This window comes from Equus caballus, chromosome 2 (genome assembly GCF_041296265.1).
Source record: "Equus caballus isolate H_3958 breed thoroughbred chromosome 2, TB-T2T, whole genome shotgun sequence".
In the NCBI taxonomy this organism is placed as follows: Eukaryota; Metazoa; Chordata; class Mammalia; order Perissodactyla; family Equidae; genus Equus; species Equus caballus.
Window position 1 is genome coordinate 123,142,482 of NC_091685.1, and position 26,946 is coordinate 123,169,427.

At 45.1% G+C, this 26,946-nt stretch overlaps 1 protein-coding gene across 7 annotated transcripts in view; it reads left to right on the forward strand.

The window, feature by feature from the left end:
- Window positions 1-468: 468 nt before the first annotated feature.
- Window positions 469-26,946, forward strand: part of LEF1 (lymphoid enhancer binding factor 1) — a 115,499-nt gene continuing 89,021 nt past the window's right edge. Inside the window, exons 1-4 of one of the 7 annotated variants that reach the window (XM_023636759.2) lie at window positions 469-1,368; window positions 1,459-1,821; window positions 4,181-4,247; window positions 5,691-5,824. In XM_023636759.2, the coding sequence (XP_023492527.1) occupies window positions 1,612-1,821; window positions 4,181-4,247; window positions 5,691-5,824 (411 nt within the window). In that variant the 5' untranslated portion in view covers window positions 469-1,368; window positions 1,459-1,611. Of the gene's footprint in view, window positions 1,822-2,765; window positions 3,042-4,180; window positions 4,248-5,690; window positions 5,825-26,946 lie in introns of those variants that run through there. The other 6 variants (XM_023636758.2, XM_023636762.2, XM_023636760.2 and 3 more) reach the window with 6 other exon arrangements.

The following is a 26,946-nucleotide window of genomic DNA, read 5'->3' on the forward strand; positions in this document are numbered from 1 at the left end:
TTCTTCCCCCGCCAGAGCGAGGGAGGGAGAGGGGGAGGCGGAAAGGAGTGGGGGGAGAAGCTGGCAGAGGAAGGTGGAGGGGGGACAAGAGAAGAGAGACTTAGAAGATGAAGTTAAACCATTCCGGCAGAGTTTCTTGTCAGTTTCACGCGGGCAAAGCGTGCCTCTCCGTGGGTTACAAGAAGCGCCGGGTCCTTCCTTCCGTCGCCAAGTTGCCTGATCCTTCCCTCCAGGCGCGCGCGCACACACACAAACACACACACATACACACCCCAAAACTAGGACTCGTCCTACAGGCTCCGGGAAAAGAAAAAAAAGTCCTCAATCACCACCTCCTTCTCGCCATCCCCCTCCTCCCCCCCCCCCCCACCCCAGCGGGCAGCCAAGGAGAGCTGGAGGCGGGGGAGGGGAGGGGAGGAGAAGCGACGACGCAAGTGGGTAGCTTTTCAGCGCCGGCGAGGCGCGGGAGGAGGAGAAGCGGTGGGGAGGCGCAGCAGCTCACCTGCGGGGCAGGGCGCGGAGGAGGGATCCGGGTTGCGCGTTCTCGGGCCAAGGAGCCCGGACGCGCCCGGAGCCCCGCACGCCGCCAAGCTCAGGGCGTCCCCCTCGCCTGGGCCGGGCGAACCCGAGGGGTGCAGCTCTTTGCTTTGACAGAGCGGCCCGGCGGAGGCGTGGAGAGCGGCAAGCGAGAGAGCCAGGCTGAGAAACTCGAGCCGGGAACAAAGAGGAGTCGGGCTGTGTGTGTGTGTGTGTATGTGTGTGTGTGTGTGAGTGTGTCGGCTCCAGCTCCCAGCAGAAGCATTTGGGTCCGAGGCCCCTGCTGTGACTCCCCGAGACCCCGCCGTGCCCTCCACTGCCGACTCCCAGCGCTCGCCGGCACAAACTTTATTCTTGGCAAACTTCTCTTTCTCTTCTGCTCCTCCGCCCCCACCTTCTCCTCCTCCTCCTCCTCCAGCAGATTAAATGCGCCTGGAGAGGGAAAACCGAAGCGAAAGGGAAGGAAATAAGAAGCTCTAAAACGGACATCTCCAACCCGGGTGGCTCTTTATTTTGTTTTACTCTCCAGGAAGTGGACATTTCGTTATCTTCTGATTCTCCTTGCACCTTCTCCGCTGGGGCAAACGGAGCCTTTTTGCCCAGCTCCCTTCTTTTCTCGGAAAACAGACTCCCAAAGGCGAAGCTAGGGTGGCGCGGTTTGCCTAGAGACGCGCCGACGGACCCTCCTCGCTCGGCACTTTGGAGTCGCGCCTCCTCCAGAACCGGCGTCCTCCGCGCGCGGACCGGGAGACGCTGGGGGCGTGGGGTGGCCGCCGGGCAGCCTAGCCTAGCGCGCGCCCCCCGCGCCGCGCCGCGCAGACGCCCCCGGAGGCGGCGGCCCTCGCAGCCCCGTGCCCTTCGGCCTCGGGGGCGGGCGCCGGCGTCGGGCTCGGCGGAGCGGGAAGGCGCGGGCCGCCGCAGCTGCTCCGGCCGCCGGCCCCGCTTCCGCCCGCGCTCCTCCCTCGCGCATCCTTGCAATTCTCCTTTTCCTCCCCCCCTTTCGCTGACCCCCTCTCTTTCCTGCTGTCGCCTCGGGTGCTCCCCCAGCGGAGCGGAGATTACAGAGTGGTCGCGATGCCCCAACTCTCCGGGGCCGGCGGCGGCGGGGGGGACCCGGAACTCTGCGCCACGGACGAGATGATCCCCTTCAAGGACGAGGGCGATCCCCAGAAGGAGAAGATCTTCGCCGAGATCAGTCACCCCGAAGAGGAAGGCGACTTAGCCGACATCAAGTCCTCCTTGGTTAACGAGTCCGAAATCATCCCGGCCAGCAACGGACACGAGGTGAGCGGGCCGCCGCCCCGGCTCCGAGAGGCGTGGCGGGTCCGGGAGAGCGGGGGGAAGGAGGGAAGGCGCCGCAGCCCGGCCGACGGCCCGGGGGGCGCCCCGCTTGCTGGGGGCGGGCTGGCTGGGCTCTGGTCAGCGTCCTTCCTTTGTGTGTGTCGCGTGGAGGCGGAGGGGCGTGCAGGGAAACTTGTCCCCAGTGGGTCCCTTTTGATTTGGGTGGCGAAACCGTTGGTTTGCGGGCAGGAGAAGTTGCCCTCAACCCTTGACGCTTCGCCTTCGGACCTGCTTAGTGGGGCCGAGCGGGCGGGCGCCTTAGAGCGAGGATGTCTGAGCGCCGCCGCCGAGAAGTTCTTCCGTGGGACGGAAGACAGCGCGCGCCCGCTGCCGCGCTGGGCAGGCGTCTCTGCACCCGCGCGTTAAAGCGCCGGAGGCTGAGGCCGGGGCGCGCAGAGCCGCACGGAGAGGAAGGGCCGGCGGGCGTGGGCCGGGGCGCGCGGGGCCGTCCCAGCCGCCGCCGGGCGGGCCAGCGCCGAGCCGCCGGCCGAGGGGCGCCGGGGCGGGGGCGGCGCGGGCTGGCTCCGGGGCCGCCGAGTGGCAGAGCCGGGCGGGCCTCCCCGGCGGGCCTTGCAGCGCCGCCCGCAACGCCAGTTTTCCCCAACCCCCGTCACTTAAAGGAAAAAAACGCGGCTTGTATTCGGGGTTAGTCTGGGCCCGGATCAGGCCTTCAATCTATGCAGAAAGAGGCGAGTCAGAATGGAGATGCGGCGGAAGCCAGGGCACCCACTCCGGGAGGGTGCAGGGCGCCTTATCAGATCTCCAGGCCGGCGGCGAGCGCGCCGGTAACCCGAGCTGGTAAATAGAGCCACGTGGGCGCCGGCGAGGGAGCGCGAGCCCGCCGCGCGGCCGGCGAGTTCGGGCCGCGCGGGCCCCCGCAGCGGGGCGGGGGCGGTGGCCCCTGACACCGGCGCTCCCCCGGCCACCCTCGTCTACGACTGGGAAATGCTCTGGAGGAAATCCGGCAGAAAAGTCCTGACAGTCAAATGGTTTCACCAACGCTTTTTCCCTCCAAACAAACTTGGAGGGTATACCCTTTTTCCTTAAATGGCATCTTTCTGCCCCCAAAAGAAAGCGTGTGGTTTTGGGGGCGGGGACATTTTGGGTTTTAAACACACGTTTAAGAACACCTCAGAGTTACCTTCTTAATCCCAATGGCGGGGGTGAGTACGCGTTTTGGAAAGATGGGGGCCTGGTTCTAGGATAACCTAGGAGAATCTGGGAGATTCTTTACCCCCTGAATCTTTCATCCCAATATGCCAGTTTGACGGGAACCGGGGTGGCTCGGGTGCACCCAATTCCACTAGAAAGGTTTGGGACTTTGTGCGTGGGGGGCGGAGGTCGCTGGGAGGACACACGTCCAAGGAACCACGTTTAACATCCCGCTCAGCGGCAAAACTCATGTTTGCAGAGCAGTTTCTTTTTCTTTCTACTCCTTTTGCTCGTCCTCCTTTATTCCGTCAGTTTGCCACCACTTCACATTTTCTACCGTTTCTGCTCCGGGGAGAAGGGCACTGGCTTTGAAGCCCAGAACCCAGGGCTCTGTTGGTCTTTGCCGCGGTGCTAACTGGGCATGGGGCAGACCCAAGATCTTGAAGGGGTAACACCACTGATTTGCACGTGGTTGAGTCTGGGTGGATGGTGGTTACCAGGACTGATGTTAGCTGGGCTACCTTTTAGATGTCTGTAACCCCACTCTCAAATGTTCCTCCCTTTAACCACATAGTAGTTCACTTTTCTCTTGTAAGCTTCCACTCAGCCAGCCATGGTAGGTTCTAAGTGGCGCTCCTGCTGGGGACTGGCTTGGGACAATCGCCTTAAGACCCCCATCTGTGAGTGGTTGGCTTGTTTTTGTTTAAAATGTCGTTTTCAGTTGCAAAATGATATTTCAGCCTGCTTTTAATCAGCTCTGATTGAAGTGAACAGTGGTTGAAGAAGCCATCAAAACGATCAGCCCCGTCAACTCAACTGTAATCTTGGGCACCCTGGCAGCCTCCATACCCTGTTAGCAAACAGCAGTGAGAACAGCGTGTGGATCTTTCCTGACTTTACTACATTGTTACTGTTTTTGTTATAATTTAGACTTTCTAGTTCTGGATAGATAGTAAGCGCTTAAAAATACATGTTGGGGGAAAAAAAAAGGGTTCCCAGTACTCAGCCCTGGCCTACCCCTCTACGAGTAATTAAGCATGTAGATTGAGTTGACTAATTCTGCCTGTGTGTGAGCGACACACAGGTCAATATTGTCACAAACTCTAAGGTGATGTTTCTTTCTTTTGGGGGTGGGGATTCATGCTGTTAGGTGGCCAGACAAGCACAAACCTCTCAGGAGCCCTACCATGACAAGGCCAGAGAACACCCCGATGACGGTAAGACGCTAATTCTGCTCCTCCCAGCTTTATCCTTCAACATTTGCCATGTGTGAATATAGTTATGTTTTGCTGTATTTATTTGAATCCAAGAAACCAGGATCAGATGTGATAAGACTGTGCCCACTATTTTAACAAAATGGGAAAGAAAAACCAGAAAACGTATTGTTTATTCTAATATATATTTACATAATTTAAAAACTGTCTTTGAATGAGTTAGGGGCCTTTGGATTTCAGTTGGCTTCCAGATTTTTTGTGGACGAGGAAATGTCTGTAATGAGTTTTCCTTTTTTTCCTCATTTTGCCTAAAGTTCTAATTGGCTTAGATCTTTGGTATTTTTTCCTGCATTGTTATAAAGAGTGACAGTGTGTATCAATTTATTTTTCCAACGAGAATAGTTTCAAGTGGATTTTTGTTTGTGAAATTGCTGTTTCTTGCTACAGTGAGAAGGCAGTGAACGCACAGATTAAATATGGCTTCGTAGGGCAGAATCTTAACTTGTAAAAATATAAAACTTTGCTCTCAAAATTAGGAACTATGTATATAGAACTTGATAGGTTTTCTTCCCATTTCTGATTCTTGCTCAAAACTTAAAAAATTGTGTATATATTTTAGATTTAAGGAGAACTCCCTGTGACTTTGAAAGAGTCAAGTAATCTGTCAAGTTTCGTTGTCTGATACTCTGCATTTCTGTTCTCCTTTAATTACTTACAATTGGCCTGACCAAAGGAAGCTTTCGTACATAGAGTATGTCGGCCAGGAGAAGAAGGGAAGAGAACCATAATATTAGGCTTCCTTCTGAGCTACAAAGTAGTTATGCAGATTAAAGAGAAGAAATGTATATACTGAACACACATACGTTTCTTTGGCAGAATGATGTTAAATTTAGCACATAAAATTAAGTCTCCTGGAGTTAATCCTGCATCAGTTTGAGTAGTTGCCCATATACTCTCCCTTAGTAAAATCTAGACATTTTCCAGAAATCTGGGAGCACAGGTAGAATTTTTGAGTTTGCCTCTAAGGTGCAGCATAACTTCAAGTGTATAAATACATACGCGTGTGTAGCTAGATGGGCTGATAGAGTTCCATTACAGCTTTAGGTTTGTGTGTGTTCTTTTGTGTGTCTGTATTTCTTGGTCCAGTTTGTTAGTATTAGAACAAATTAAGTTAGCTGGATACACTTAGTTTTGTTAAAACACCAGTCAGTAGTGGAAGTAAATTGAACCACATGTTTTTAAAACATCTGGTTCGCTGCTAAGCCATTTAAGAGAATAAATACTGTCAATCTAAAATAGAGCATAATAATCCAGTTACAATATTTTGTAAACAAGTTTTTTATGTAACATCTGACTTGCCGTAGAACTGTTAGATTTTCAGATGAAAAATGCAGTGACATAAAAAAGCAGGCAGTCCATCCTTGACTCTTGCTTGGATCCTCCCAGGGAAGCATCCAGACGGAGGCCTCTACAGCAAGGGACCCTCCTACTCGAGTTACTCCGGGTACATAATGATGCCAAACATGAATAGTGACCCGTACATGTCGAATGGATCCCTGTCTCCGCCCATCCCGAGAACAGTGAGTAACGTGCTGATGTCGCACAGTGCCTTCAGAAGTGCAGATGAATGTGTATTTTGGCAAAATGTTTGTTTTTTAAAACGCATTGGAAATGCTTTCATTATATATGGCCAGTCCTTGCTAGATAAGACCTGCTCTGAGGAATGGCTGCCTTAAGGCAGTGCTGCCTTGGATGTCTTGCACTTGGAATTTCAGCTTTTGGCTTATTGGTTAAGATTAATAAATAACAGATCACAGATTATCGTGAAAGCAACTGAAATTGAATCAACAAATTCAGGATTTTATGAATATTGTGCCTTCTGTGTTGACAAGAAGAAACAAACAATTTAATCTTTCAGTTAACTAAGTACTATATGGCTTTCACTGCCTGTTAGCTGTCTAGAATCAGAGATACTTTGGCTCATTTGGGGCTGAACATTTGAAATCTTTCTTCAGCTTTTAGAACAGCGTCTCGTTTCATTATATTAGCTAATGTTTCTTTAAAATCAGCTTGGGGGGGTGGGGAGATGAGCTGTTTTTTCTTTGTTGTTAATTACTGAGAAAGTATCACTTGAAGATAACCCTAATGAACATTTTTCCTTTTCAATCTCGTCATTACATTTTCAAGTTGTAAAAATGCAGTGGCAGCATAACTGTATTATGTAAATGTAACACTATGAGGAATTTCACATATGTTACTTGACAATGTTTCTCTGTGTTGGGAAGTGGAAACCTCATCCACACAGTAGAAAAACAGCTAAAGGGGAGCTTGTGTAGTGTGTGGACACGAAATGTGCCGGTGATGAGTTCTTCCGGAAAACTGTCCCTCCGGCAATGGTGACGGCCTTTTACTGATCCATCAATATATTTACCTTCTCTCTAGCCTCACTCTCCTTCTACTGCCCAAACGCCCCAGTGAAAGACGTGTATTTGGGTCTTGGGTTTAGAGGTCCGGTCTCCCTGGGCCTACGGGGAGTCCAATCCAGGATCGTAAAATGGGACCCATGGACTTTGCCATAGTCGCCCACTGCTTCCACCAAGTGAAAAAAATCATATACAGACAACTGGGGAGAGTGCTGTCCTTAATACCTCAGTGAACAGAATCTGGGAGCAGAGGGCTCCCCAGAGTAGCAGAGAGGAATGGCTCACAGTCACTCCTCCACACACAAGAGTATCCGTGGTCGTCTTGGTTATCTGTAGCCCTCAATTGTTGAAATGATAGGTCTGTGAAATATAGCCACTTTGTGTGGGCACTGTGATTTAGAAGTTATTGGAATTTTTTTCCCACAGATTTCAAAAGGATATTTGACCTTTCAAGTAGGGAATAAGATTTTTCTAATTTTCATATAGCAGCTAAAACGATGATCTTGGAGATGTGATGGATGTTAGAGGACATGGCAATTTCACATTTTATTTTAAAAGGCTTTTCAAATATTTAACGATAGAGATGTCTGTGTGCTACAGATGAATCTCCTACCTAAAAAATGAATGAGCTAATAAAAGCAAATATAATTTAATATTTAGAGACCACCCCAAATAAATGCCTCTGAGTTTTAAAATTTGTAGGAGACTTACTTGTTGAACTAAAAATGCAAACATATCAGGTATTTCTTTTAAAGTTGCACCCTTTTGTTTTGTGGGTTTTGTTTAGGGGGGAGGAAAATATGTTTTAGATAGAAATAATTGAAAATTTCTGTTGAAAGGCTTTTCAGAACAGCAAATCTTTCTGACAAGTCAAATTTAATCTCTGACTTGGTAACAATAGAAATAGGCACAAAAACAATCTTAGACTTTCTGGCTGTGTACACAGTTAATGCTTAATGAGTATTTGTAGAATTTATTCCTTAGTTCAGCCACTTCTCCCTTCAAAACAATAATTTTTCAGTCGACATAATAAAAATCTCTTGGTATCTATAAATTATCCCTAAGAATATTGAAAATTAAGTTTCTCTTTAAACCAGCGTTTTCTGCCTGAGGTCTCTCCAGCCTTTCCTCTCCCCCTCCTGCTGTACTAAACATTTTAACGTTTTGATAGAATGGAAAGTATTTATTGTTAGTGTATGTATTAAAATTTTGAGGTGAGTGAGTTAGTTGAATAGTCATTCATTGTTTAGGAAAGGTTTGTGGCCAGAATACATGTTGGTGGGTGGAGAGTAGGGGAGAGAGAGGGGTGTGGTCAGGAAGCAGTTACACTGTTATCTGCTGCTTTGGTTTATTCTGCTACATTTTGGGACATATTTATTTTAAGCACGTTTTCTTGCGATATTCTGCAGTTTGCACATAATCCAGACGCTGTTCAGTTTTAACCTCAAGGCTGCGTCCAGTTTTTTTTAGGGTCCAAACGAAGTGAGTTGTAATCTTTGGTTTTTCTGCCTAACAGCTGTTTTTAACGTGTGTGAGATCCAACACGCTTGAACCGGAAGGCAGCCTCTCCTCTTCACCCCAAACCACACTGCCTTCTTGCTCTTCAGCTCTGCCCTTAGCAGGACCTAGCGCTGCCGTGACTGACAGCCACTGAGAGTGTTTGCAGCGAGGGTGTCAGGAACTGGCAACCATTTGTGTTTGGGCTCAGGGTGGGAGCAGCCCTGTGGCAACCCTGTTCCTTGAATTTGCATTACAAACAACCGCTTGTTTACTGCATCTGCTGCCGGCAGGTGTGAGGACTAGAAAAACATCTGGGGGTAGGGGAGGGCCCTGACTGCCCCTTCCCCACACCCAGTCTTCCCTTTGCATGTAACTGCAGGTAATCCGGAGGATACCAGCTCCGAGATGTTTCTGCTGGTGGTCCTGCTGGTGGCTCGTTTTGACAATTCTGTTTGCTGTTGCTCCTCTTCAGACAAACACTGGCATTCGTAGCTGCGCTGCTTTTCCCTCTGCCCTGAGCACAGAATCACCACCTCGGGAGAGCCACCCTAACCAGTCTGGCTTTTTTCCTTCGGAAGGGAAATTTTAATTGGCGAATTACATCCTTCCAGAACTGGAATTCTTAGAGGTGTGTCTACACCAAAAACCTTACGAATGGGTGTCTCACAGATTTTAAATAAGAATTCTTGGTTCAGATAAATCTGGCCTAACAGGAAGGCACCTATAATCATAACACATTTGGTGTCAGTGTGAGTTCTTAGAGCACAGTCAACCGTGGCTGGAGTTGGTTGTCTTCATAGAGAGTGAGAAGAAGATGCACAAGCTTCTTAAATATTTCAGAGCAGGGACCCTGGAGAGTTGATTAAAAGCGTACTCCCAAGCCTTTCTTTCCTGAGTCTTATTTATGAAAATCCCTGCAGGCCAATGGTAAAGTATTAAAAGAAAGAAAAGAGTTGGTTGCCTCCTCCGCTGGGCCCTGGCCCTTGTGTGCCTGAATACCGGTGAGCAGCGAGCCTGGCTGGCTTTCACTCAGTGAAAGTTCCCGTTGGCCTAACGCACTGCGGTTATTCGTCTTAGGTGTCAAACTTCCATTTGTCCCTCATGCAACCCAAATGTTTAACACCTCTGAAGAGAAGCATCTCGTTTCTCTTCAGATGCTGGGGAGGGAGAAGCAGCCGGCTCAGCGCAGGAAGCTGCAGCCAGTGTTGCAGCCAGCCGTGCCGGCCACAGCACCTGGGCACCTGGGCACTGCTGACCTCCTCGTTTTGTTTCCTTGTGATCTTTCTGAGGATGGATGTTTAGGTGGGAAAGGAAGATGTTTGTCTTCACATTTCATCTTTCTTTCCTTATTTTTAATAGACATTGCTATTAAAATTTTTCAGGGGGTCTTTTTTCATTATTTTGAGTAACTTGGTTCTGTTGCATGGTTTTTACCTTAAGGGAATCAACATTTTGATATCTGCTGAACAGAATTATACCTATTATAACTTTGTCTTAACTCTCCCCCCCAATGTTTGTATTTGCTTACCCAACAGCTGAAATTTGATTTTTGTCGTTGCTCAGATCTGGAGTCAAGGAACTAAGGTGGACTTGTCTAGTCAGGAAGCTTCTCAGCACCATTGTACGTCATGTTGCTGCCTAGCTTTGAAAATAACCACAGAAATAATCATGAATTCAAGGGTAGGGGAGACTGTGGCTTGTATTTTGAGCAGGATTTTTAAGGCTGAGTGTCTTTACTGCAAGGAGCTACTTAATTTAAGTTATTGGTAAATATTTTTAATCTTGTAATCTAAGCCATGTACTTTCTGAAGCTAAGATATTGAGTTTTCCTCTTTACCTCAAGTGCAGGAGAAGCTAAGTTTTAGAGAGTGTATTCTATCTCCAGTTTGAATGTGGATGTCAGGAGGATGTGTGGGAAAATTCCTCAGAGCCCCCAAATCGTGTGTTTGATTTGTTCTTAATTGTACTGCTACAGAGTTGGGAAAGGATCACATCAGAATAGATGGGAGCTGCTGCCAGCCCCTCTCCAGATGTGTAGATGCTCATGACCCAAAGGTTTGCTTCCTCCAGTGTCCCAGGGAGCCACACTGAACATGACCCTTCAGGAGCTAACGCTGCGCTTGCATGATCTATATGGCAAGAGGGTGATCCTTGCTCAGATATGTTTCTTTGAAATGACCCTAGAAATTCCTTGTTTGTTCATAAAGACATGAGAAAAACCCAGTTTCGTTAAAACAAGACCATTGAGCCAACCTGCAGAAAACCTTGCCCTTTGAAGTCTACCCCCACTGCCTGCCCCCATGTAGGCTCTGGACTTGCTCTCATCTACCCCATTATGTTGATCCAGTTGCTCCTGTGGTCAGAGACCCATGTGATTTACCAGCTTGACACAGGGCCCTACAAATGCGTCCATCTGGTTTTGAACCCGTAGCCTCACAAGTTTCCTTTCATAATATCAGTTGAGAACATTTTGCAGCTTTTGAGATTTCTTTTTTAAATACTAATCTTGTTAGTTCTTTAGGCAGAACCATTTTTGGTTTCTGCGACTGAAATTTTGTTAAGCAATCAGATCATTCCGTTCCTCTCTGACTCCTTTTGTTCTTCATTTTTATGTATTATAGATGCGATTGGAATTTTATAAAACTGGTTTCCTTTTGATTTTGAGATAGACTTGGAATTTAAAGAGAAAATGTGCCAGCACTGTCTGTGGGCCAGCAGAAAAGCACATATGTTTTATTCCCAGGCAGAAGTAGAGCTCAGCATTATGTAGGTGCTGCTGTCATGGGGCTGAAGGTTTTTTAAAAAGAAGATATTCATTTAAAACTTGTATCTTTAAAGTTATTACTTAAGTGATTATGCCAAGCTGAGCCAGTCTGTCGAAAGCCAATACTGATAAACTGATCAGGAGACTATCTGCTGTGTACTGGCCCAGCAGGCCCTTACCCAGTTGGAAAAGGCAGCTATTGGACTTTAATTAAATAATTTTGAAAACATATTTTAGGTTCATGATCACTTTTTAAATATTAATTTTGACCTTATCAAGTCACAGCCTAGGAACTGTAGACTCCGTTATAAACCCTTAGGTCATTTTAGAGATGTAAATGGTTCAGTCTCTGAGATTTGGAGGCGCAAAGCTAGAAAATGATATAGAGACCAACAGCAGAGACTGCAGGGTAGGGCTAGAAATGCACCAAAGGGGAGAGTAGGGAGCTGAGCAGAGGATGGACAAGGAGCAGGGATTCTGGAAACCCAGCAAATCTAGCCAGGGCTATTTGTAGACTATTATCAGAGCCTGTGTAGGGGATTATAAAGTCTCTGAAACAGCACGTTTACACACAATACCCACTCTAGCTAACCCTCTAAACCTGCTGAAATTGTCCACTGGCTATCCTAGATCACTTACTAAGTTCTCTGAGCGACGGTGCTCCCCTGCCTTCCGTCTGTGTGGGGTTGGTGCAAGGGTATTACCGAGCAAAGGAGAGTCCTGGTCCCCCTCCTCTTTCCCCCATCTGAAGGAGAACTGTGACTGGCAGAGATGTTGTATCACAGAGGGTCTAGAAATGGGTTTTATTTTTGAAGCTATCTAGGGGCAAGGAGACTCTTTAAAATTTTTTTGATTATTGTCCATTGTTTCTAGCTGTGCCTACAAATAATCCTATATGGACCTTGATGACAGTTTTGCAGAATCAAGTGTTGATCTTCATCGTGGTAATTTATTGCTGGTGGTCTGTTCACTTCCTAAAAGGGCCTGTTGCTGCTCTACTCGACGCAGAGAGAGATTCAGTGAGGGGCGGTGGGGGGAAGACTCTGATAGGAGGGGGAGGGGCTCCACCAGAGCTCGTTTTCTTTTATTGTTCTCATCAGCTTCTGAATGAACCAGCTACCAAGACGACATTTTAAAAGCTGACGTACTAAGATATTTTTATAAGTCCTTTTAATGGTTTTTATCTGTCCTTTTATGATTTTTTATCCTGAAAAATTTCACAATCAGGCCTGTCAACTGTTAATGATAGTTGATCATCTGATCAGGAACTACCGATGAATTACGAGGTAGTTACCTTCAGCCTAGTACAGAATAGAGCCTTCAGTAGACTTGCTGAATTAATAAAGAATGTACTAGAAATTTTTCATACATGGTTTGTGGATATTTCCAAATGATCTGTCTTCATCAAACCAAGTGCTATTTGAAAAGCAAAATCTGAGTGTCTGCTGCATAATTCTTGGTGTTTTATTTTACTTTTTCTCTGATTTGTTGCATCAATTAAAAAAAAACGAACACTAGACCAGTGTCTTTAATGAGGAAGTCAAATTCTCTCCTTACAGAACATTAAGTTTCCAGGTAACAGCTAAAAACAGTCAGCCAGAGCTTGCTGCTACAGTGAAAAAGAATGAGCTGGAAGCCTCATGTGAGGGCGGCTCCTAAGTACTTACCTCTTACTTAGGTCCTGGTACCCTAATTGAAGAAAAGGAGATGATAGAAATGCTTTTTTCAGAAGGGTGCTTGAGATGGAAATGTAGTAGTAATAAAAAGAAAACCAGCTTCAATTATGTTTTAGTATCATATGGGTAATGCTTTTCAATTCCTTTTTATTCTTTTCCAGAATAGAAAGGACATTTTTTTCTCTAACACTTGAGGTATTTTCAGGTATTAAAAAATTCTGCGTTTTCTTTCTGAATACACGTGGCCGCACCAGTGCTGACTTTTCCAGGCCAGCGTGCGCCATCAATTGATTACCTCCTTGTGCAGCGTGGAGAGCAACTTTCTTGGGTGGAGGTAGGCAGTCCCCTTTGAAGACTGAACGCATGGAGGAGGGAAGTACTGGGCAGGATGTTGAAAGACCTGGGGTCTAGTCCCAAGGCCATCACTCTTCCTCAGGGCCTGGGAAGGAATTTGGCCTCCATCAGCCTTTCTTCTCTCACTTACAACATCGCATGTGAATATCTGGCTTGCCAGCCTTCCACGGTTGACGTGAGAGTCGGATGGCACAAAGCCTGGGAAAGCACGGGGTTGTCTAAGGAAGGAAGCAGAGCATGAGTCTCAGAAGGGGTCAGCCAGCACCCGTGTCCCCACCTGGTGGGAGTGTCTGCCGCCACAAGAGGTACTTGGCTGTACCCAGGAATCTCTGGAGAAAGGGAAGAGATTTTGGGTTCTTAACATGCCACCATGCTGACCTGGAATTTGGACACTGTGAAGGCCTTATGTTAAGCTTTAGAAGATATTTCATAGATAAAAGTTTGGGAGATTGTCATCTTGTCCTTTACAGAGGTGGTTTTTCCTCCTGAGCTCCTGTTTCTCCCCTGATTTCTAGGAGAGCACCTGATTTTCCTCTTTAGCACCATAGTCCTCTCCTCAGGGAATGAGCTGTGCGAGGGATGGGTTTCTGAATTTCAGATTTGTTAAAAATCTTATATTTGTCTAATATTTGATACAAAATTGCCAGGTAACTCCTTGGATGAGGATAAGAATATTTTTTTTGGTTAGGAGACTTTCTTTTTCCCTGTAATCCTTTAGGAGCTGGATTTCTTCTCCCCACTGCAAGCCTTATATGGAGAGGAGATCTAAGATACATGCGAACGTAGAGGACAACAGGCGAGTTCTTTCTTTCCCCTTCAGATTTTCTTCTGACTTAAATCTTCCTAGCTTTCCTGGCACCTAAAAGGATCAGGTCCAAGGGGATGTGTTGGCCAGGCAGCAAGGAGAAATCAGTGTTTTTTTCTAGCTTCGTGGAAAATTCCAGCTTCCATCCTTTCAAGACTTTTCTTCTTCTTTCGGTAAAACCCAGTGAGTGTGAAATGTGTTTCAACGTGGAGTCAGCTCTCCTGGAGCAGAATTCTACGGTTGTGAACACTGTATGCTATACCTCATCATGATGATGATCACGTATGATTTGGTGCGCTCCTTCCGATGGCCTGGACCGAGGAGAAGTGCTGTAGTCTTACTTCAACTGTGTTTGACTTGGTTTTCAACTCCAGCACATAGATTTTTTTAAAGTTTGAAGCAAAACCAAAAGTACCAGAGCAAAAAATGTTTGCCGTTTGCTACAGTTGGTGTAACCGGTTAGCTAGCCGGCAGGGTGAGGAAAAGAATCAAGTCTCCCACACATTACTTGAATTGGCTTTTGCTTGTTTTTGTGTATACATTAAGGGTTTAAAACTAAAACTCAAGAATTTTTTTTTTTGAAATTCTTTTTTTAAACGGATACTGTGCTAGGCAGTGTATGTGGTTGTCTTATTGGATTTAATCCTAACTGAAAACTCTGGGTTAGTGTTCTCATCTCCATGTTAGAGATAAGGGGCCCATCCTCAGAGACAGCAGTACCCTGTCTCAGTTTAATAAGTTGTAGAGCCAGTGCCCTTCCTTAAGGTCTAAAGACTTGCTTATTTTCATTAAAAAATAACCATGTTTGTTTCAGAACATAAAACATATTAAATGAATCATAATATTGATCAAAATGTAAGGCATAAAAGCAATTCTTATTTTGATGATTTTATTGGAAATTTCTTTTCAATAATGCTTAACTATTTTTTATGAAAATAAAAAGAAAGAATACTTTCATTAACAAAGCAATACATGTTTGCTAGAAAAATCAGAAAACTCAGATGAGCAAAGGGAATAACAAATATTAAATTCGCAGGATCCCGCTGTCAGAGATGATGACTCCTAAAACTTGCCACACGCCTTGCAGACCCCTTCCTAGGCACGTATGGAAATATACATAAACATGAAGGAGTCTGTATTATGCAGTCATGGCAATGGAAATACAATATGTCATTTTGTAACTTTCTTTTTTTCGCCACCAATATACAGTGAATATCTTTTTTACTCTTCTGTAACATCATCTTAAATGATTGCCTGATTTATTTAACCAGTTTTTTGTTGGTAGACGCTTAGATGGTGTCACCTTCTTTCCCTATCTTAGGCAACATTGTGATGAAATGCATATTTTCTAACTCAATATTTGCACAAATTCTCCTTTTTGGAATAAATTGCCAGAAGTAGAATTGCAGAGTCAATGGCAATGTACCTTTTTAAGTTGGGGTTAACCCAACGTTGCAGTTTAGCCTTAAAAAAACCACATTTATTTGAAGCGAATATTTAAAAGTATCTACTTGATTACATGTAAGTTTGGTTATGGGTAGTGTTTCCAGGCTGATAATTTTCATGCCTTCCTCCAGTCAAGAATCAGTCTGGGGAAAGTCAAGAAGTCAGATAGACGGAGAGCAGAATACCAGCTTAGTTATTTAAGGCTGGATTGGAGAGAGAGGCTTGAACCGTGACATGAATCTGGACTTCCTTTGGCTTCCCCAAATGGAGCACGGCACCAAGCCACAGCCCTCCCCAACTGGGGCAGGAGGCTGCAGAACTGGAGATGAGAACAGATCCATGTTTGGGCAAGCTGGCCCCAAAAGAGAGAACAGAGGCAGGCCATCCTTGCTCAGTGTCTTCTCTAGATCATGAGAGATGAGTCACTTTCTCTTGTGAGAAGTAAATCAAGGGCTGGGAGAGAAAAAGGCCACTGCCAAGAGAGTAGAAGTTCCTACTTTCTTGGCCAAGCTAGAGAGGAGGGGAGAAGGAGAGTGTGGTTGCCCCCTTAGTCGTCCCCTTGATCAGATTGATCAGACTGTGGGCCAAGGACATACATACGGTGGGAGTTGCAGCAGGTCGCTGCTGTTGGAGTCAGAAAATCTAGGTGCTAGTGCTCTGCTGCTGACTAGCTGTGTGTTCTTCAGCGAGTTACTTACTCTCCCTGAACCTTGGTTTCTTCACCTATAAGATAGTGTACCACCTCTTCTACTTGTGAAAGTACATACTACTCTGTTAGTAGTGGGATTTCCGTATGGGAGACCAGCTGTGTCCGAATTACTGATGTTCTTGTTAAAAAGGCAGGTACATGGGCCCCTCCAGATTCCTGAACCAGAAACTGCAGGCAGGCCATGCCTGTGCCCTTTCAGCAGCTACTTGCTGAGTCTGATCTAAAGTAAGGTTTGGAAAACTGCTGACCCAGTAGATGTCCAGTAATGGAACTGAGGTTCAGATAGCCTGTGTGACTTGCACAAGGTCCACACCTAGAAAGCAGCGGAGCTGGGACTCAAACTCAGGTGCTTTTGCCCCACAACTCACTTTCTCTCCCCTCAGGCCTGCCCAGCCCTCACTGAGACCACTGACACTCTGTTCCCTTCTGGTCACTCAGTGCCCTCCTCCACTGACCACAGAATGAAAACCATGGTGTTTAGCATTGTCTTCAAAACTCTCCACCATCTGGAACCATACGATTTCAACCTTGCCTCCTCACTGCCCTGCGCTGCAGCTTACGATTCGGCTACATTTCCAGACCTGCACCCTAAACCCTTTCCCACACCCCGTCTTCAGGTTCCTGTAGCTTGGTCTCCTTGAAAGGCCCTCATCCCTCTTCCCTGTCAGCACAGTCTTATTCCAGGCTATGTGGTGCCTCCTCCCTGGAGCTCCTGACTCCACCACCAGTTGAGACTAAGTGCTTTCCCCATGGACCTTCTTCATAACTCTGTTGCCACGTCTTCTAATAGGCGGTGTCTCTGTGTCTATGTTTCCCACTAGTTAGTGTCTGTTCATCTCTGTTGCCCGGAACCTGCCATGCTACCTGACATAGAGCAGGTTACTCCCTGGTTGTTTGTGGAATAAACAGAGAAGACATTTTACAACGTCACTAATGTACGGCAGTAACACCAGATATCAATCTATATTTAAATGAAGACTCTTAAAAAATATAAACTCATACAGCTTTTCATAAAGCTGAAATTGAGCTTAGAAATTATCTCGGCATTAAACCTCCAGTCCGTGGAGAGCCCTGGCTATCAGTTTGGAGTGCTTACCCAGCACGTGCCAGGCCCTGATCTAAGACTTCCTGTGTATCAGCTCGTCAGCTCGTCTGCTCCTCACGATGACCAGTGATGCCCAACATCCCTCTTCTACAGGTGAGGACACTGAGGCATAAAGAGGGTTGAGTAACAGGCCCAGGGAGCGGAGATAGGGTTAAGCCCAAGAAATGGGAGATCAGGTAAAGCAGGTAATTTGCTCGGATCTCACGGCTGGTGAGTAGTGGTACCACGTGGGCCCTGGCCTGACCCCACTGCAGGGCCCTCTGCATCTTCCTTCTCGTTGCTGGCACTGGCACACACACAGACAATGCTAAATGGTGGGCAAACCAGTGAATTTCAGAAAGATGGAGATGATTCTTCACTTGGAGGGATTTTGTGAGAATAAAATGAGACAATATATGAAATTCTAAATTTCTTTAAGGTTGTTTTTGGTAGTAAAAGCTATTCATGGTGCTAGGAGAGGACACGGAGCTCAAGGGCAGCCAGGTGGATATAGGGGGAGGGCAATGCATAAAAGGTGGTGAAGGTTCTAGCCTGATGAGGACGGGACAGTATTAATGGAAATAATGAATTTAGAAAGAGGAGCAAGTTTTAGGACAGACATTCATGAGTTTGGTTTAGGGATTATTCTGTATTTTCTCTTTTATGCTAAGAAAATGAAAAATTCACCAGTATCTGGAACCAAACATTTTACATTATGGACATCTTTTTGTTCTATAATTTGTTTGAGTCAGCAATGTCTCACAAAACCACTTCTCTTTCCTGTGAAGCTGCCTGGACCTTGACCCCTTGTGTGATTATGAGAAATAGAACTGCATGTTACCTGGAGGGGAGGACGGTGGTGGTACCGATCATACTCTAGCCTGTAATATTTGATGAATGCGCTTGAACGCATCTTTCTTATTAAATACTTGCTGTAACACTATGAAGCAAATACTAGTAATCTTCTTATGTTTCTAATAAAGAAACTGAGGCACAGAGAGGTTATTTGATTGCTCTAGTCCAAAGTTTAGTAAGTGATAGAACTTGGATTCAAAGCCGGGAATCCCTGATTTGGGACTTGGGACCCAATTCATAAACTAGTTCCTCCCTCGAAAGGGTGTTGAGAATAATCCTCAGTTAATGTCGATAAACTACGCTGAGGATTAAAAGCATCTGTTAGACTTGTGTTTTATTAAACAATGTAAATAGTTCCACTTCAGTGAGGGCTTAAGTCATAGGTTCTAAGAATACTTGAAAACTGTCTTCTGGTTCATTCAGCACATAACCATGTAATTGCTCAATGTACCCTTGAAAATTCCCGGGAAATATTTGTTCCTTGGGTGTATCCGTCTGATTTTTATGGGAATCCCTATTGCTCACTGCTAGCAGCCCAGTGTCTCCAATCTTAAGGCATGAATGGACTAATCAGATAGCTGTGTGGCCAAGGCTTTGTGGTTCTGGCAATCTCTTTGGTAAGTGATGTTGTCTCCTTACTCCGTAAGAACTGAGCATTTACAGGCAAAAATCTGCTGCCAAAGAGGGTTCTTTGCCCAACAAACAATTAAAATGTGGTATGTGCTTCATTTTTAGGAGCTGTTAGGTGATTTTTGTGGTATCATGATTTAGGTTAAGTAAGAGAAATTAGTTTAGAATTAACTGGAATTGTGATCATTCCAGAGAAGTTGCAGTAGCCGGGTTTCCTTGGAAACGTAAAGAAACTTGGAAAAGTTAAGGGGATACTTATTGGGAGCAATCTTCTCTTCTTTCTCTCAAAAGGAAATGTCTTTTTTTTTTAGTAATATATTGGAAAAAAGTTAGGAAAACTCATTAAAGAAGAGAAAAAAATAAAAGTTACCTGTATTTCTATCATTCAGATATAATGGTTTCATTTATATATATTTTTTTTCTTCAGAGGTTCTTTCTGCCTCTGTACCTCTATTTGAAGCATTTTTATAAATGGGGTTATAAGAGTATTATTTTATTGTAATTTATTTTCATTAAAAACATATAGTTTGCTCATCTTTCCATGTGAATAAATACAGGTCTGTATCATCAATTGTAATGGCTGGATACTGTCCAGTTATAAGAATATTTCAGTTTATTGCTTTTATCCTCAATTATAGGTATTAAAGTTTCTTTGTTGTTGCTTGTTTTAAACAATGCTAAAATGAAACCCTGTTAAAAATATATATTTATCTATAATCTATTTTATAGGTTATGTAGATTTAAATAGATATTAGAAATAAGTATTTAAATCTATTTAGATTTCTATAGAAATCTCTTTAAGTAGCTTAAAGGCAAATATGTATTTTTACGTATTTATGTTTATATGTTTTACATATTCATGTTTATGTGAATTTCTTATTCATGTCTTTCTTGATTTATGAGAGCTTTTTATATACAAAGCATATTAACAATTTTGGTCAGGTACTCCTGAAATAATAATGGTTCAAGACTATTCTGTGCTAAAATTATGATTATTTTTCTTTTTCTTTACAACAACACAGTTGAAATCTACCTGCTGGTTGTTGTGTGAACAGCTAGCTACTTAATACAAGAAAATGCTTTCCGGCATTAGCTTGGCCCCTTTCTTTTTTTTTATTTCAGGAGAGAAGATGCTAATCAGGCTCTTTTGCCCCTGGTGGGATGGTGCAGTAACCAGACATGTTTTATTGCATTTCACTAGTCAGAAGAAGATATCTATTGTTGTAGCAGCCTCTAAACTAACCATCAAGTGTTGGGTTAAGCAAGTTCCTAGTAGAAGGAAGACACACACCAGAGAATGTTTACTTCAGGAATGGCTTACCACTCATCCCATAAGTATTCACTGAAGGCACTTTGTGAAAGTCACGTGCTAAGCCCCATGTGGGTGTATGACAGTGAAGACAGGGTCCCCAGCCTCTGGGAGCTTACAGTTGAGTCCGGGAGAGACCCTGTGCCAACACCCTTGGCTCAGGCAGCGTGTGTGGGAGCAGCGTCACTGGTGCACACCCAGGGGCCCAGGGTGGGCAGCGCCGAGCCAGCGCTCCCGGAGCCACAGCCAGTGACAGCTGTAGTCTGTACGTGTGTCATTCTTTCTTTACTGCTTTCCATTCAATGTGGCCGGTTCCAAGTCCACTAGAGAGTGATTTGGTTTACTTGCTTAAAAGGGGTTGGATAGATAGCTCTGTTGGAGTTGGGACAGGAAAGTTGCCTAATAAATTGTTAATTAAAAGGTCATACATATTAAGTACTCTTAATAATAGTAATAGTACCTAAGACTATTTGAGAAAAGAACTGGGAACCATTTATAGAGCATTTTATTTGTTTACTTTTAAAATAAAGTGAGTTAACACATCCATCATAAAGCATTTTAAATGAACCAAGTTAGTTTATAAACTTTGCTGCCAAGTGAACTGATGTTGGTAAGAATGAAGGCCGGGGGTCAGCCCCTCCTCTCTCTGGTGGTGTTGGCACCGTGTCCCTGTCTCCTTGGCACCACACCAGAAACTTCTACTTGTAAGACTTTTGCTCAGTGCCCTCTTTAATCACATTTTAAATAGTTACTGTCAGACCTGACGACAGTTGGAGTCAGGCAAACAGACTTCCCTGAAGGTGGACCAGTTTCCGTGTATCTGCGTCGCATGGTGGCTGAGGACACAGGCCTGGGGCCTGAGTGTCCGAGCCCTGTTCGGGAGCAGCCCTTGCTGGCTGTCCAAGGGGAAAACTACTCCTACCTTTCTGTTTTCGCCCCTTTACTCACAAACAGTTTGACAATTTTCCTGGTAGTTGGGAAACACAGCAGGACTGCTTTGAAAATGATGATCCTCCGTTACCGCGTATGGGAAACACTTGGTCAGAATCCACGGCCGGGAGTCATACCTGCTGGGAATAGAGTGTCGGCAGAGATCTGGGAATTGCAGGGCTGAGGATGTTGGCTCTCGTGTCTTCTATACCATTTATCAAATAATTCTGAGCTATAACCGAAGTTAAATGACGCCAGATCGTATTAACTAGATTTTAGGAGGGGTTCTTATCTATCTAATTGGGGAACTTAGAGATTAAATTTTTCAAGAAGAAATGTTTCCTCCCAAGATGGCTGGGTGTCAGTTAGGAAAGAACAGAAGCCTCTGTGTAGTGGCAAGAGAAGTGTGACATTTAAACTACAAGTGAGAAAACAGCTCGTAATTCAGGGACATCTGAGATGTTTATTGTTTGTTATTTTAATAGTTTTTGAGGGAATTCAGAAATCTGTATGCCATGCGAAGTTTGAAAATACTTGGCTACCTGAGGAGAAACAAATTTTGAAAGGCTTTTTATCTTTTTGAAAGTTCGGGTGCTGCTTATTTCATGGTGGAGAAAAAATACGTGGAATCAGGCAAGTCGTTGACCAGCTATGCGGCTTTGAACAGGTCCCTAACTTCCTACCTGGGAGGGATCATGACACAGAGTGGCCGCGGGGACTGAGGGAGGCACAGGCTCCTCTGGAAAAGCCCCTCAGCTTCCTGGTGTCAGACCTTTGAGCCAGATCGGAGAAGGAAACATATTTGCATTTCTCCTGAGTTTTCTCAGTGCTGAAAGCATCAGATTTGACCTCAGCGCTGGTACAGGAGGTTTTTCTGCTAGTCTAGGAGTAAAGCAAGGCCTGATGGTTTCAGAAAGGTGGGAAATTGACCCCTTTTTGCCTGGCTCTGGGGCGCAGCTCGTTGTGCGGTAGTAACTTTCTGGGGGCACCGGGAGTGCAGACTTACCACCTAAGTTGAGTGACTCTATTGGGGCGAATGCTCACCATTCAAGGCCTGCCCTCAGGGAAGCCTCCCAAACCTGGTTCCTGCATCGTCCTCTTCCCACACCCCATGTCTTCCTGGAATGCCTGGCCCACAGTCGTCATCCAGATGCTTCGTTTTCATGAGTAAACATTTTGTTGTTTTGGTTACAAGGTAGTTCCGTTGACGAGGAGGAAGCCACACAGTAGTTTTACTCGGCAGACCACGTCCAGGAGCATTTTCCCCTTTGACTTTTTTTTAAAATTGGGGGAGGAGGGATTTATTTACTTATTCATTCAGCAAACATTCATTCAGTGGTTGTTTATTTTTTAAAAAGCTTGCTTGAGGTATAATTCACATACCTTACTGTTCACCCGTTTGAAGGGTACAGTTTAATGGTTTGAGTACATTCACAGATGTGTGCGGCTGTCACCACAGTCAATTTTAGAACGTTGTCATCACCTCAGAAAGGAACCTCTGCCCTTTAGCTATCATCCCTTTCTCTCCCCGTTTCATCACCCCCACCCCAGCTCTAAGCAACCACTCATCTGTTTCTTGCCTCAATAGATTTTCCTGTTTGGGACATTTTATGAGAAAGGAATCGTAACGTGTGGTCCTTGTGGCTGGCTTCTTTCACTTAGCACACTGTTTTCCAGGTCCGTCCATGTTGTAGCATCATCAGTGCTTCCTTCCTTTTTCCCTCTGGCTTTTCATGTTTTTATCTCGCCTCCCAAAGCCTCAGTCTTCTCCCTGATGCAGAGATGAGCATCAGGACCGTGACGCGGGGGGTGGTTCAGTCTATTTTGGGAGGAAGGGAAGTCAAAGTCAGTTGACACTTTAGGTATATAAATCAGTGGGGAGAATTTTTTTGATTGCAGGTTCCCGTCAGTTAAAAAGCTTGACCATGTGTAAGCTTTTATGAGTTACATAATTATCTAATAACTCAGATTACAGTATACACTTAGTGCAATGTTTATGGTCGTTGATGGAAGCTAACAATTCTTATTTCAGATAAAATTGATAGATCCTAATTCTTTTGGTCAGTGTCTTGTCAGATCTCGTTACAGATTCCAGCTCTAATTCGAGCTCCTGATGAGTTGGTATTAGAAGTAGGATGACTCTTGGCTTTGCCATTTTCTTGGTTTTTGTTTGTGCTTATTTGCATTATCTTCAGTCCACTTGGCTCTCTTGCCCATCTGACATACAGAGCAAATGGGGGCCCAGGGACAATCTGTATATTAAATATTTTTGTAAAGCTTAAAATTTTTTATGTTAAATTGTATGTTGACATTGTAGTGTTTTCTTCCTGCACCCCAGTAGATGGTGCTTTGTGAGGGCCATTAACACCCAGTGCCCTAGAAGGGGGACCCTATTCTTCTTGTTCAGTTGGCTGCTGTGTTTCATGTGAAGGTTTTCGGAGACCGGCCTGTTGTGCAGCCCTTATGAAAATACTTCTCTTTCTGGCTGGTTGGGCCGGGTCTGTGCTGTGCAGGTTGCTTGGAGATTGCTGCACTCCTGGCTATGGGCTGAGGCTGCCTGTGACCTGGGTGTGGCCCAGCTCAGTCAGATCATTTGAGGTTGTGCTGTTCGCTCACCTGGTGGTGTCCCCTGCTCACCTTCTGTGGCCCTGCCCTCAGCAGCTGGGTGGGGATTCTGCTGCCTTCCGTCCCCAGATCAGGTGTCTGCTCTGGGGTGTTTGCTATTGGGAACCGAAAATGCACTGTATGTGCAAGTGGGAAACCACTTGAAGAGAGAGCCCTGTGCTCCCGAGACAGTGCTCAGTCCTTCCCGAGCGTGTCCAAGATTGGGCACCGTCCAGATCTTGTCACATCGTTGTGGATCTTGATGACTGAACTCTTGGCTAGTCCCCAGAGGGACCTGCCCCATGAGAAGCTGGCTATTTGAATTGGAGAAGGCGGGAGGGCAGGCTGAAATCGTCTTGAAGTGGAACGCTTTCTTTAACACAACTTTGTGACCAGCTTTGTTCTTCTCTGAAGAAATATCCAAAGGAAATGGGCTTAAATTGTTGAAAGAATGTAGGTTGGAAGAATTACTTCAAAGGAGGGGTTGATAAACGTTGGAACGGTTTATCCAAGGAAAGCGTGGAGTCTGAGGATTTGAAGGTTTTACGCACGGGTGTTGTGTGAGGCAGGGCCTCACCTGGCGGGCCCTCCTTCCTGCCCTGGCCTCTCCCCGCTCGCAGGCAGTTTTCTTAGCTTTGCAGTCAGCAGCATACAAACCCCCTCCAGGTCCTCCAAGAGATGAGATTCCTTCCTGAAGGAGAAACCAAGAGGCCCCATATAGACTATGCTCTGGAGGCAGTCTCCTGTGTGTGACTACAGTGTTGTCACCTCCATTCTCAATTTTGGCAACTTTTATGGAGGGGCGACGGTCTCGGGAGTGAGGGGAGCCCGGGGCACTGAGGCTCCAGAGAGGGGCCTCTGTGTGTCCCTGCTCCGCCGCGTGGGGTCTCTGAGGGTTGGCGGCTGAGCGAACGGTGCTGTGGCACCTCACCTGTTCACATGGCAAAAATTCTCAGTCCAGGCCTCTGTGAGGAGAGCCTTGAAGAATTCTGGGCGCTCTGGAGGGGGTCTAGGAAAGTGGGATGCCTGTGGATGGGCTGGGGTCGTTGGCTGGTGCTGACCTTTCCCCTGGTCTGCATGAGAAGCCTGGGGTGCGTCCAGGGGCTGTTTGCTTGCTGCTTTGCTGGGGAAGGCTAATGATGGAATCATAAAAGATACGGGTTTTGCCTGATAATCTGAAATTAGATTGGGGCCTTGGGATATGAAAATGTGATAAGCTTATTAGGAATGCAACCCAGAGAAAAATAACTGGAACTTATTTCTGGCATCTTTTGAAAATGTTAAAATTAAGGAAAGACCGCATTTTTCCAAGAGGAAAAGACGTAGACTTTGAAATGTTATTATTCATATTTTCTCGCTGAATTTTGCTATTGCAATTCTGAATTCATGTAGTTCGCACCCTTTCCTCCAAAAGCAAAGCAAACCAAACCATAAACAAACTCCAAATAAAACAAACATCAAAGCTGTAACTTAGTAAACTGAGGCAGGTAGGCTATTAAAAGTTTTCTAGTTCATCACAGTTTCAGACGCATTTTTCAAAGACAACTTATAGTTGGGTACCTTCCCACTAGGCCTGTTGATTCAGAATCCCATCAAACAGACAAAGGCAGCTTTTGTTCACCAATTACTTGGTGTTTCAGAACCAAGAGATTTTGTACAGAATGAAAGGAGGCAGTTATTTCATAGCCATTTCTTCCATGTCAATAAGTTTCAGAACTTCGTAGACTTAGAAAAATGAAAGACTGATGGTTCATTGACGAGTATCTACATAAACAATACAAAATCTTTGTGAAAAAGGGGGCTTTAATAAATGAGATGCATTCAATTTTCTAAATTCTTTAAGAGTTCTGCTTTCCCACTCTCTTCTCCATCCTAAAGCCTTGTCATTTATTACGTTTGGAGTTGTGTATAGAGCTACGTATGTTAATTGGGGCAGACATTTTCAAGAATAGCAACTTAAGTATTGAAATTGGAATATTGTATGGTTTTCTGATAGCTAGGGAGGAGAGATTCCTGGTCAGACTTAGCGCTGTATGTCTCCCTAAGAGAGAGTTCAGTGATTTGTGGTTGACCTGCTTGTTTTTTGTGTTGATTTTAAATGCTGTATGGATTATTTACCAATGTGCTTAATAATCACAACCAAAATGCCTGAGTTTTTAAAAAAATCAGAAATACCTTCACTCCTATTTGCCATTTTAAGGAAGGATAAAATACTGGTGTTATCTATTTTGGTCATTGTATCCTTAAGAATTGTTCAGCCTTGTTTAGTGGCTTCAGGTTTCGATTCAAATGTCAAGGTGTAGTCAATGGCAGACTGGTTTGTGCCTACGTATCTGGGGCCAGAATTGAAAACCTCCTCTGAGGTTTCTGTTCTTCTTCTCCTGTTAATAGGAATTACACATTTACAATTTCCCAGATAAACCTGTGATTTATTACAAATGCAAATTTCAACTCTGCTTCATTGATTGAAAAGTGGCGGAGGGGAGTCTTGGCGGGTCCAGCAGCTGCACGGTTCACCTTGCGTCAGGTGCCTGCAGCCTCCAGACCAGTGTGCATCCCAGCCCCTCCCTGGTTTTGAATCACTTACCCCCATCAGTTTCATTTTACCCTTTAGGCTTGAAAAAGTGGGTATTTAGCCATCAGTTCGTTTTGTGTGGTCTGAGTTATAAAAATGTCCCTGCTGGTTTTTCCATATGAAAAACATGTTTTTCATTTGTGGAAACTTATATAATTTTTTTTTTTTTTTGCTGGGCTTTCTTTTGTGCTGCTTTAAATTAAAAGCAAATGTACTTCCCTCCCCTTCATTCTTGCTTCCCCACCCCCATCTTTGCATGTTCCAATTACAGAGTTGTGAAAATAAGTCATCTTTCGGCTTTTGTTACTTTAAAACAGCTCTCGGTGATGTCAGAGTCAATACTAAAAGCATTAAGAATGCTGGCAGAATGTAATGCAGCTGCAATCCAACATGATGCTGGAAATGGGGTTGAGAGCAGAAAGGCTTTCCATATTCCCAGGGCGCACAACTGCTTGCGGCCTTGGCTTTGATCTCTTCAAAGGCTGCTGCCTCCTCCTAGATGGAGGGACTTGGCTGCCAGTCGCTCACATTGAAAAAAGGCAGAGGTCTCTATTCAGGCAGAAATCAATCACTGTGCAGAAACAATTATGTGTAATTCAACCATCATGAAAACAGGACGAGATTACGGGTTTGTTACCTGAGTGACCGTGTGGAGACGGGGAGCAGAGAACACTGGAGTCCTGCTGACATGCCACATCTCGATGACAATTATAGACATATGAATGATGTGGCGGGCGGGGGAGGCACGATGACAAATGCTGGTCACGCTGTCCAGCAGAGCAGAAAATGAGGTTACAATTGGGAGATAATGTTTGCATATGTAACCATATTTCAGCAAGCTGAACAACTTCAGGGAACAGGCCCTCAGAAACTCTTGTGGGTATTGGTGTGTGTGTATACGAGCATATGCATTTGATATTAGCTTAATTAAGGTAAAAACACTCCTAATAATTTGAAAATTATACTGGAAGAGAGAAAGAAAGTCAACTTTGGGTTACTACGTTTGCTAATTTGGAGTATATACTACACCAAACTCTG